This window comes from Castor canadensis, chromosome 11, assembly GCF_047511655.1.
Source record: "Castor canadensis chromosome 11, mCasCan1.hap1v2, whole genome shotgun sequence".
NCBI classification, from domain to species: Eukaryota; Metazoa; Chordata; class Mammalia; order Rodentia; family Castoridae; genus Castor; species Castor canadensis.
Genome location: NC_133396.1, coordinates 134,177,490 through 134,190,200, shown reverse-complemented (window position 1 = coordinate 134,190,200; position 12,711 = coordinate 134,177,490). Strand labels below are relative to the sequence as shown.

The following is a 12,711-nucleotide window of genomic DNA, read 5'->3' as shown; positions in this document are numbered from 1 at the left end:
GCTTTAAACAAATAAGAAAGGAGAAAATGTATCTTTAAAAAATACAAGTAAATTTTTGAGACCTAAGTATGATCAGATAAATTATGAGACTCCATATATACCCAATATTATTTTCCATGGGACTTAATCTCACACCATTAAGTATCTTCACATTATAAACATCTACCTGAGAGTTGCTCTTAGAGACCATTTTCAAGACATTGATTTAGGAAAATTTTATTTACTATTTGATGAGGTCCTACTTGTGAGCCAGAATGCTTTCCCGTATAGAACACTTTAGTGGGCCACCACCACTAGCAAGGCTTTTTCCTTGTATGTTTCTATCAAGAAAGGTAGAAAAACTAGAAGAGTTAGCAAGCTGATCCCTTTATATTTCATTCCATTACTGTTTTTTGCTACTGTAACATACAAAGTGAAAACTGTAACAAACTTATGAAGTGAAAATTGAACAAACTATATAAAGTGAAAGAAAGGCCTTATTTTGGCTTCCAGTTTTGGAGGTTTTTATCTGTGGTTGGCTGGCCCCATTGCTTTTGAGCCTGTGGTAAAGCCACACATCACAGCAGGAACCTGTAATGAAGCAAATCTATTTACTTCATGGTGGGAAAGTGAAAGAGAGGAGGAGGAAGGGACTAGGTTCCCACAATCCCCTTCAAGGGACCACTCCCTAGGACCTAACCATTTCCCATGCATCACCTCTTAAAGTTTCAACCACTTCCCAATAGTGACAACCTGAGGGTGAAACCTTTAACACATGTCCCCCTTGGGGGGGACATTTTAGATCCAAAATATAGACACTATCCTGTCTTTAACCTTCTTTCCTTCCTCAATATTAGGACACCATTATTTAAATTCTTATCTTTCCAAATCCACATTTTAAGAAAATGAACATAGTTCACCCTTAAGCAAAATTTGGAGAGCCACATTCAAGGCTTAAGGGGAAATTCCATTCCTGGTCTTACCTACTAAAAGGGATAAAATACAATTGATATGGGCCTCGGTTTTATGGCAACAACAGCAAAAACATGAACACCAGTTTATTCTAGATTAAATGGGAGAAAACCAGCACTCCATAGGTCCCTCTGCTTGCTAGTATCCACTGTGTGACACTGTGTTAATAAGGTCCTATCCTGCAGTGGTTCTCAGTGGTGCCAAGCATTTCATCCCCAGGACCAGCCCAGAAGCTGCTTATAGTTCTGCAACCTCATTCTTCTCATTAGGTCACTTTCTCTAACCTTCTGTAATGACAAATTACCTTGATGCTGTTATGGCTTATACTGTCTCTTAAGCCACTAGACAGTTTGCGTGAGTCCTGTTTCGCATGATGTCATCACAGCAACATGGAAACTGAACATAGAACGTGCAGAGCAGGAGAAAAGCAGACATAGCATCTGACCAGTGTTGTTAGAATGAAGAAATCCTAGGTTTCAAAGGCCACTTCTAGGATTTTCATTGGAGTGACTGATGAATAGATAAATATACCATTATTTAAGATGGTAAATACAGACCAGTTTTACATAGTCCAAAAATTGGAGTAGGTAGAAATTATCATGGGAAAATGCCATAAACTAATTTTCCAGAAGTAAGGTGAGATGAAAATTATAACCTCAACTATGTAGGCTATCTTGACTATCAGACTTGTGAGGAATGGCTTGCTAGTAAGGAGAAACAATACCTAGAAGGAAAGCAAACATGAATAAACAAACAATAACAATAAAAATAAACTAGCTGACCAAATAACAACAAAGCCACCATAGTCACGAGAAGTATTTATGGAAAACTGATTTAGCAATTTTCCATGCAATTGAAGATAGACAATTGATGGCTCTAGAGAAACAGCTTTTTTCAAAGCTAGATATAAACTTCTTTACTTTTTTTTAATGTATTAAGGAGTCAGGAAAATATTTTAATAGCATATTTTTAATGTATTTTTTAAAGATCAGTTGTCTATGAACACCTGGTTGTATTAAAAATGAAAAAGTAAGAATCTAGAGAAGTTGTTTAAGATTCTTCCAGAGACCAAGCAGAATCTTGAATAGCAAGCAAGAAAACTTGGACCAAAAAAATGAAGATGAAAAAGTTTTTTTAATCTCTCTACAATTTAAGGGGGGGAATTTCCAGTGCTTAACATGTAAGATTTCCTACAAATCAATAAAAACTTAGTAGAAAAATATGTAAGGTACATAAACAGAAAATGAAAAATCTATGACATATGCACATGAAGAAAATCCTTGCACCTATATAAAACTTCTTTTATTTTTTTCTTTTTTGGAAACAGGATCTTGCTATATAGCTCATGCTGGCCTTGAACTCACAATTCTTCTACCTCAATCTTTTTTTGTGCTGGACTTATAGGCACATAACACCAAGCCCGTTTATAAACTTTCAATGTGATGGAAATGTTCGATTGGCTGAAAGAAAAAAACATGTATATAATCTTTGACAACATATATAATCCAAAATTTTGGCATGGGCCAGGGAGTTAAGCATTCTCATTTTCTTTTATAGAAATTATAAATTAGGCCAAAATATTTGAGGCATGTTTGGAACTAAGCCTCACATTTTAAAGATACATATTCCTTAGCCTGATTTTTTTTATTTCTGGAAAACTAATTTTTAAATGCATTTTTGCAAGGAACTGCCAGAAAATGTATTTAAGAAAACAGTTAAAAATAGAAATTACCTAGATTTCTGTCAATAATCTATGTGTTTAGTATTAACATCTGTGTCTACAGCTGAAGAAACTGAGGCACAAAAAGCTTGAGCGGTTTGCTTAAGTTATCTGGTGAGTATTTGGTGGAGCTTGGGTTCAGACACAGGCGATCTATACCTGTGTTCTCTGGTCTCTCCATGTCTACAGAACATCAGGGAGAAAAACATTCAACTTAACCTTGACAGTCAGGAACTGGTCTGCCATGTATAATCTGGAAAATTTTTAGAAACATCCTGGACACAGATAAATCTCTGTACAATAGTTCCTGTTGGTTTCTATTTCCTGGGAGGTCTCCTTAAGTGCATCCATGGGATTATTTCAGCATCTTCTAAACAATTCCTGTATCAGACATTATGGGTTGAAGAGAACATATTACTTAGCAGTACACCATGATGAGCTATTTGCCTAAATGAATACTATCTCTCAATTTTTTAAATGCTGAATTTAAGAATGAGCAGATATATAAATGTGAAAATGAGACCTGTTGAAACTCTTCCAGGAATGGGACAAGGGGAGATAAAGGAGAATGATGGAGGAGGTAAATTCAAATATGATATATTGTAAGAATTTTTGTGTCACAAAATTCCCCCAGTACAACAATAATAAAAAAAAAATTTTAAGAGTGAGTGGAGTCAGAGACCAGTGGGGGGAAGATAGTGTTGTTTTTCCTGTAGAACTCCAGATTTCACAAAAGATAGGTTCACAGAAAAGAGGCTTTAGCAACAATAAAGCTGGTAGAATCTCAAGTCTCATTGAAGAATATGTTACATGAATATTCAAAAGGGTGATTGGTTTTTAGATATACCGTACATTTACAATTCACTTTCTGCACTGTAATAGAAAAATAAATGGACTTTACTATGGTTGTTATTAAACTGTTACCTTTGCAATGTTCAAGCTGTGTACATCGTGGAAACTATTCTTTTTGTCCAGGGAAATAGTGCATGGTGTTTAGAATTAACTAAGTACTAAGAAATGGTACCTGGCATAACTCAAGAAATAGATGCTACTACTAATCTTTCATCCTATTATAGAATGCTAAAATACTCTTAAATGAAATTGTACTTTCCTATGAAAGGGAAAGATATATTATTATTTATTTACTTTATTTTACTATTTCTTCTTTTAGATGCATGTGTAATATCAGAAGAAAACATGAACAAAAATAACATACAGTTAAAATGGAAAAGCAACAAAAGAATATATGTAAAAACAGGGAACATTGTTGAATTCGCCTGTAAATCAACATTCAAAGCAAAAACATCAGTGCAGTCATTCCAAGCAATCTGTAAGGAAGGGAAATTTGAATATCCCATATGTGAATGAAATAAGCACTTGTTTCCTTGAATGGATTCTTAAAAGTAATTAGATATGAACACTATTGGCTACCCTTTAGGTACCCAATTGTAAAATTGTTTTTAGTCTTCCGACTGATGTTTAACTCAGTTTATTAAGAGTTCTGATTTTCAGAAGCTCAGAAATTTATGTACTGACCAAATAATGCTTCACTTTTTAAAACATGTTGGTCTCTTATTCAAAAATTTACAAAGAAAGAGAATATATATCTTCACTTAAGTAATTAATTCTAACTAACCTCTTCTAGTTTTTTTTTAATTTGTAAGATAATTTTGAAGCTTTCTGAATCAATTTTATTACAGAGGAAATAGAGAGGTTCTGGTAGTCTGTCTTCATATTATTATCATTACTTATGCACATGAAAAAAATTGTTATTATTTCTGCTTGTAACAAGCATAATAAGTATTTATAAGTCCTCTAACATGAATCTAGATATCCATCAAATACTGAACAGCCCTTAAAACAGTAACTGTACCATATTCTGCAAAAGAGTAAAAAGTTTTAGAGTTTAAACAAATCCTACTGTGGAGTTTCTAATGTAGTGAAGAGGCAATGTGTACATGCAAAAAATTGGACAATATTAGGTTACAAAATTGCATATGCAAATTATCTAGGAAGACATAAGTGTTTATAAAAAAAAGATTTAGAGAAAAGTAAACAATGGCAGAACAATTCTATGTGGTGTGAGGTTAATAGAGTCAAAAATTTTTAAATATTTTCAAATTCTTTATATTTTCCTATATTTTGCAATTGTTCACTTTAAAACATGTTATTTTTACATTCAGAAAAGTTACAAAATCGTAGCTAAAACTCAAAGCAATAGAACACACAAGCGTTAAGACTCTGCTGATCGTGATGCTGATTTTACACAGCCACTCCATCAGCTCTTGTTTCATCAGAGTTTGGGGATACTGAACAGGAAATGTTAGATGTATATACACTGGATGTTCTTGTATTTCAGGCCACATTTTTTAGTTAAAAAATCTTCTTGACCACTGGCATTGATAAGGTGGCCCAGTGGTAGAGTATTTGCCTCACATGTGCAAGAACTGGGTTTCACTTCCAACACTACAAAAAAAAAGTTTTTTGGCCAGAAGATTTGTTTTAAATATTTATGAAAATATGATAACTAAAATAGGTAAAATTTAGGATTAGAATCTCCATAAGAAAACAAAAGTTTTTAAATCATCATGATCATGAATTTGGCAGTAGATTCTTGGATAGAATGCTAAAAGCACAGACACAGAAAAAAGATACACTAATTGGATTTCATCAAAATTTAATTTTTTCATGTTTCAAAGCATACTTTCAAGGAAGGTAAAAGCAGTCCAGACTATGTGAGAAAATACCTATAGAGCATATTGCTGATAAGGGAAATTTTTTCTTGTTTGCTTGTTTTTGAGACAAGGTCTCACCATGTAACCCAGGCTAGCTTCAAACTCACATCCCTTATGCCTCAGCCTCCTGAATGCTGGGATTACAGGTGTGTACCACTACATCTGGCTGGTAAAAGAGTTGTATTAAAATATATAATAAACTCTTATAACTCACAACTTTAAAAAAGAACAAAGGTTCCGAATAGACATTTCTCCAAAGAAGACATAGGAACAACTTATAGGTTCATGCAAAGACGTATGACAATATTAGTCATTAAATAAATGCAAATCAAACCACAATGACATACCACTTTACACTTGAATGCATGGCTTCTGGGCTTCAATCCTCAGTCCTGCAGAAAAGAAGTCAGACAAGAACAAGTGATCTCAGGATGTAGAGAAATTGTCAGTCACATACACTGATATGAAAATGTAAAATGATATGCCCAATTTGGAAAACAAATCTGGAAGGTCCTTAAAATATTATACAATAGAATTATCACTGACTGAGCAATCTACTTCCAGTTATATACCCAAGAGAAATAAAAGCATATGTCCACACAAATACTTATACATGAATGTGAGTAGCAGCACTATTAAAAATCACCAAAATCACCACTGACCAACTGATGAGTGGATTAACAAACAGTTAGTCCATTACACAATGGAATATTATTTGGCCATAAAAGGGAATGAAGTACTTGTACATTTGACAAAATGAACTGACCTTAAAAACATTACAAAAGACTACATGTGGTATCACTCTATTTATTTGGCGTGTTCAGAATAGGTAAACACATAGAGACGAAACAGATCTCTGGTTGTTTAGGTCTGGGTATGAGGCATAAGATGCTGATAATTGAAGTCAACAGGATTTCCATTATAGATGATAAATGTTCTAAATTGAATTGCTGTACAACTTCATGATTATATTAAAATATTTAATTGTATACTTTAAATGAGTGAATTATGTGATATGTGAAATATATCTCAATAAAGCCAACACCAAAAAAATAGTGACCAGCATTTAAAACTCATGAGAAAAAACACTGGGATTTTTTAAAATTAAAAGTTAAGAAGTTGTGACTCACACTTGCTGTATGTTGAAATAATTGGCCTCCTGTCCAGGAAAAATGGAAGTAACTTTCATTTCTCCTTCTCAAAGCTGAGAGGTAAAATTCTGAGGAGGTTTACCTAAAAGCTTTATAATAAAATGTACATATAAATACTTTATTCTGAGTATAATATGGAAGTTTTTAGAGTTTTCATATCCCTTCTCAGTTTATGAGAATTTCTTTCTAACTTTCTCAAGCTGTTTCATGGCACCTTTGCTAAATCCAAGTGCCTGAACAACAATACAGGACTTGTTCATAAGGTTTGCTATCCCTTGTTTCTTCCTCCATTCTAAGAAGTAAAGGAAGTCAGGGAAAGTCAAAACAATTAAGGGTAGAAATTCCAGGAAAACTTTTCGTATTGATAGTTGCTAGGTGTTATGAGAAGTTCATACCACTACTATAGTAATACAGAAACGATTTGAAAGCTTTGATATTTATTTCTCATGACTACAAAAAATTAAAGAAAGAGAAGATGAGCAGCCAGTAGATAACTGAGTCACAGACCAAAAAAAAGAGAGAGAGAGAAAGAGAAATTGGCTTGATATCAACTTAAAGAGACTTTGTCCAAAGGTCTACCTGGCAGCATACTCTAATAAGGAAAAGGAGAACCAGGAAGACATTGGGATGCAAAGAAGGAACCAGGTTCAAAAGGATTTTAAAGGAATTATCCACAAATGGATCAACCTGGCTTTCCTTCTACTGATCCCCTGAAGGGTTAAGAGCCATCTTGTTAATTGGAGGAGCTACCCCACATAGCAGAGCAGTCAGTCACCTCTCCCTTCACCATACCCATCCACTTAACAGAAAACCAATGTCGGAGGAGGGGAATATTTTCTTTAAACCAAGCTCATATTTCTGCTATTGTATTAAATTGGATTGCAATTGTTTATTGTTTCAACAGAGCCTAATGGCTGATGATGTAGATTTCATAGTGTATCACACAACATAGGTGTCAGTAATTTATAACAAATTGCTGACAAAACATTTCTGATGCTAAGATTGACCCTAAATAAGAATGAAAACCTGAGCTGTAAGTCTTGTTTTTTCTCTAGAAAAAAATAGTAAACTCTGTGCTATTGCATTTGAACAAATGCCCAGTTTCTGTAAATGTTCAATTCCTACATTTGTTTCCAGAGGACAGCAAAATCAGAGTCTACTTTGATGAAATACTCAGCATGCATTTCCCTACAAGCTTTTTATTTATTTTTATGAACAAAAGGAGGTTTTTTAGCTCACAGCTTTGGAGTTCAAAGGCATGGTGCTTGCATTGGCTCAGATCTGGGAGGGCTCTCTCTCTTGGCAGTATTGCATCTTGGTGGATTGCAAGGGCTGGAGCATGTCAGAGCAAGCAGTCACATCTTGAACCAGAAAGCAGAGAGGATGAGGGGGCCAGGCTTGCTCCTTTTATGACAGTCCTTCCATGAGTACTCAAGGAGTTTCATAAAATCTATCAGAGGTGGGTCACATGAGGACTACCTCAGCCCACAATGACCATAAGATCTCTCACAAAGTCCCACCTCTTAAAGATTCTGCTAATTCCAGTTAGTTCCACAATCAGGACCAAGATTTAACATGAAACTTTGCAGGGAAGCACAATCAAACCATCTCCAAACTATAGGGAGTGTCAATGGTCAGAGTATTAGCATTTATTTCTGTTTTGCCACGTCTACAGTTGACTATTTAAGTCATTAGAAAACATGATGTAAAATATCTTCATGGTAAAAATCATATATCTGTTTCCTATTGTAGGAGGTTTCTATCTGACTGTGTTTCTATCTTTATGATCACTCTTATTGTTCTTGTAGATAGGCTTTTACTCCAACTTCTGTCATTAAGTAACATTTGCATTGCTCAGGGTTATGCCATCTGCTCTTTGCCCTTCTCAATCCACACTGTTTCTTGGATCTTTCCTTTGAGGTTCAGACTCCTATTTGGCTTCGTTGAAATTAAACAATAAAATAGAATTCATATACTACCCCCAACCACACACAGACATACACACACACAAACTCCCCCCTCACTTGCTACAGTTATAATTATCTACCTAATCATGAATGTTCTATACTGACATTTTTATGTAAACAGTAATTTTTATTTTATTTTATTTTTTATTATTTATTCACATGCGCATACATTGTTTGGGTCACTTCTCCCTCCTGCCCCCTCCCCTATCCTCTCCCCCTCTCCCCGCTCCCTTTCAGGCAGAACCTGTTCTGTGCTTTTCTCCAGTTCTGTTGAAGAGTAGAAATAAGTAATAATGAGAAAGACATGACATTTTTGCTAGTTGAGATAAGGATAGCTATACAGAGAGATTCCTAGCATTGCTTTCATGTACAAATGTGTTACAACCCAGGTTGATTCATCTCTAACTGATCTTTACAGTGGTTCTTGATCCCCTTATGTTGACCTCTGTCACTTTAAGGTTTCTGTATTAGTTCCTCTGGAGTGAGAACATCCAACAGTCAGGAGAAAGTGGAAGGAAATAGGGTTGATCACGGAAGAAACTGTCAATTGTCATTGTCACAAAGACATCTAGTAAAATAAAAGGCAAAATATACGTGTTCCCAAATTTTTCAGATTGGAATAAATGAATCATGGGCCTAAAAAGTAATTTGCAGTGAGTTGAGGAGCTATTTACCTGTTATTTTTTATTGCTCATATTAGTGTTTATTTCTATCTTTCTTAATACATATTTTATCTCTTTTTAAACCCTCACATGTTTAATTTTCTTATTTTTTGTGTCTCCTACTTCATTTGGGTTTGTATTTATTCACATTAGTTTCTTCATTTTTCTCTTTCACTTTATTATTTTTCCCCAATTTTTACATCTGTCTGTTTAATTTTTGTATTGTTTTTATATTAATTATGTATATTTAAGCTAATACTTTAACTCTGAATATGATTTTAGCCCTATCTCATAAATTCTGATATATAGGCTTCCTTATTGTTTTCTAGAAATGCTCTCTATAATATTAGCTTATGCTTCTCTTTTAACCTAAGATTTGCTTAATAGAAGTTCATTCGTTCTTGGGAAGAATAGCCTTTCACTTTGCTCAACTTTGAAATATGTTGCACTATGATCAGAGAACAAGGCTTATATTGATCTATTTGGAATTCAGCTAGATTTTCTTGACAGCCTAATATATATGCAAGTTTTCGTGCATGTGAACTGGGTCACCTTTTGAAATTGCATGACTCCTCTAGTTCCTTTATTGGGGTTGCCTGGATTTCCACCTTCATAAGACTGGATCCTTGTGTTTACTTTTGGTTGGACTTTTTCCTAATACACATATTTAGTTGTGGTGTAAAAATACATAACTTAATATTTACCATCTTATTTAGGTTTACAGTTCAGTGGCGTTGAGTTCCTTCACACTGCTGTGCAACCATCATCCGTACACATTTTCCTCTGCATTTTTCTGACAGTACTGGGGTTTGAACTCAGGGCCTTGCACTTGCTGGGCAAGGCAGGCACTGTATCACTTGAATCATTCCGCCAGTTGACAGCACTCATCTTCAGAACTCTTTTCACGTTGTCAGAACGTTACTTTGTACCCATTAAACAGCAAATCACGGTTCCCTTTCTCTTCCGGCTCCTGTAACCACCACTGTCTGTTCCTGTAAACTTGACAACTTCAGGTACCTCAAAGAAATAGAATAACACAGGACTTTTTTTCCTTATGACAAACTTATTTCACCTACCCTTATGACAAACTTATTTCACCTAACATAATGTCTTCAGGGTGTTTTCTTATTTTCTCTTACAGTAGGCAAGCTAAGTTCTTCTACAGTTTGTTAGAGTTATGGTGTGTTTGTACAGTTTTTCTAAGCTTTTGCCATGTGACCTGTTTTCCTCATTTTTTATGATGTTGCTATTTGGCTGTAGTTGTTTTTATATTAATTTGGAAACTAAAAATATACGATGGAGAAATAGCAGCCTCTTCAACAAAAACTGCTGGGAAAACTGGTTAGCAGTCTGCAAAAAACTGAAACTAGATCCATGTATATCACCCTATACCAAGATTAACTCAAAATGGAACAAGGATCTTAATATCAGACCCCAAACTCTTAAGTTGATACAAGAAAGAGTAGGAAATACTCTGGAGTTAGTAGGTATAGGTAAGAACTTTCTCAATGAAACCCCAGCAGCACAGCAACTAAGAGATAGCATAGATAAATGGGACCTCATAAAACTAAAAAGCTTCTGTTCATCAAAAGAAATGGTCTCTAAACTGAAGAGAACACCCACAGAGTGGGAGAAAATATTTGCTAATTTTGCTTTTTATAGGAAGAATGTATTTTCAGGTAATACCCTATTCCCACATTTTTGGGCAAAGTCTATTTGTTTATGTCTGAAAAAATAATAAAAATTAGCTTACAATGTTTTCTCCCTCCTCTTTCCCTTCCTCTCCTCACTATGTAATTTTATTCAATGTTAAAATCTTTCTTTGTATTTATACTTGTTCTCTAACAAATACGTTTAGAGAACATATGTTAGAGAAAATATGTTAGATGAAATTCTATTTCATTTTAGCTTAAAATTTACTTTTTGACTTCCACCTGTAACTGATAAAGGAAAGAATAAGGGAAAGAAGGAAGATTTAAAACAATTGAAAATTCCATCAATCAAAGAATAATTTAATAAATTATTTTTAAATTTTAAATAGCTTATAAAATGCTATTCATTTATAAAAAATGAAATCAATCCACATGTATTCATATTGTGAAAGGTGAAAATATAAGTCCTAGAACAATATACAGTATGGTATACAATAAATTATATATATCCCATTTATGACATAAATATACATGTAAGCATATGTATTTATATACCTTACAATACTAGCCTGCAGACTAAGTTAAAAGGTCTGAGGTATGAGAGAGAACAAAAGGAATTTTATTCTTTATCCTATTTACATTTCCATTGTTAGAACTGTTTTATAGTTGTCCTTATATTTGACAAAAATTATGAAAATATTAACACTTGAATTCTTAAAATATATAATCAGAGAAAAATCTACTTGATTACAAGTAAATTTATTAACTGAACTTTCATTTTCTCATAATTTGAAAGTACATAAAAACAAATCAAATGGCAGCAAATTTAAAATCTTTTGAATTATCTAATAACTAGTGTTCCTTCATATTTGAGAAGAAATAGTTGGGCTAACTACTCCTGAGTTTTGGTTAGACTTTTTAGACTTCCCGTTTTCTCCATTTTTCCTCAAAGGAATCAAGCTGGATTAGCCTGAATTCAGTTTTAATATATAATGTTCTCCAGTGTTTTGATCTTTCTTTTTTATAAAGAAAAAGACAGATATCTATGAATTCTTAACTTGTCTTTGAAAAATTAAAGTTTCTTCTGTGCAGAAACAGGTAGCCCCGCTAAGCTTTTGAATACCCTAGGGTGATCCTCCTGTTAGTGATTCTTTGATCTTTGATGTTGTGTCCCTGCAGTACAAGGATGGAAAATTAGCTAAGCAAAGTTTGGCCTCAAATCCGTCATGATGAAAATTGTCTTACAACACCATCTTCTTTAGAATGAAAGATGACGATTACTGTTACATTTATCTTGAATATCTTTCATATCTAATTGAAGTGATAAAACAATGAAACTATTACAGTTGGCCATATCACCTTCCTAGATTGTGTTTCTTCTTTTACCTTCTCTCCCCATCTATCTCTACCTCTCCAAATTCTCATCAGGTAGTTTCCTGTCCTGTTTCAGAGGAAACAGAAACCAAATGAAATGAATGACCTTATCCCTGCACAAATTCATTCCCTCCTCCCATGAAAGGTCATCCACATCCTCGTGCCTTTGGTTGCTATCTATTCTCACTCTTTCAGGAATTCTTTGCAATATGTTATGCAATATTTCCCAGAACCTTCCATTTGTCCTTCTTTGCCAACTCATCCTATTGAATTTGAACATGTTTGAATCCTCATTATTTTATTCAAAAAGATCTCTTTTATCCCTGTCTCCTCATTCACTGCCACACTTATTTGTGGGTTTACTACCTTCGTGTCTATGTTTTTTTTATTACAATAGCAGTCTCAAGTTCATACTGGATGCTGTTCCTTTTGAGGTAATCAAGAATATTCAAACAAGGTTTTTAGCATCATTTCTTCCAGTTGTCATTGAAAGAGTTCA

The 12,711-nt window shown here is 34.1% G+C and overlaps 1 protein-coding gene across 2 annotated transcripts in view; it reads left to right on the top strand.

The window, feature by feature from the left end:
• Positions 1-6,685, top strand: part of Cfhr5 (complement factor H related 5) — a 36,259-nt gene extending 29,574 nt beyond the window's left edge. The window contains exon 12 of one of the 2 annotated variants that reach the window (XM_074048733.1): positions 3,843-6,685. In XM_074048733.1, coding sequence (XP_073904834.1) covers positions 3,843-4,039 — 197 coding nt within the window. In that variant the 3' untranslated portion in view covers positions 4,040-6,685. The remainder of the gene's footprint in view (positions 1-3,842) is intronic. The other variant, XM_074048732.1, reaches the window with a different exon arrangement.
• The last annotated feature ends 6,026 nt before the right edge of the window (positions 6,686-12,711 follow it).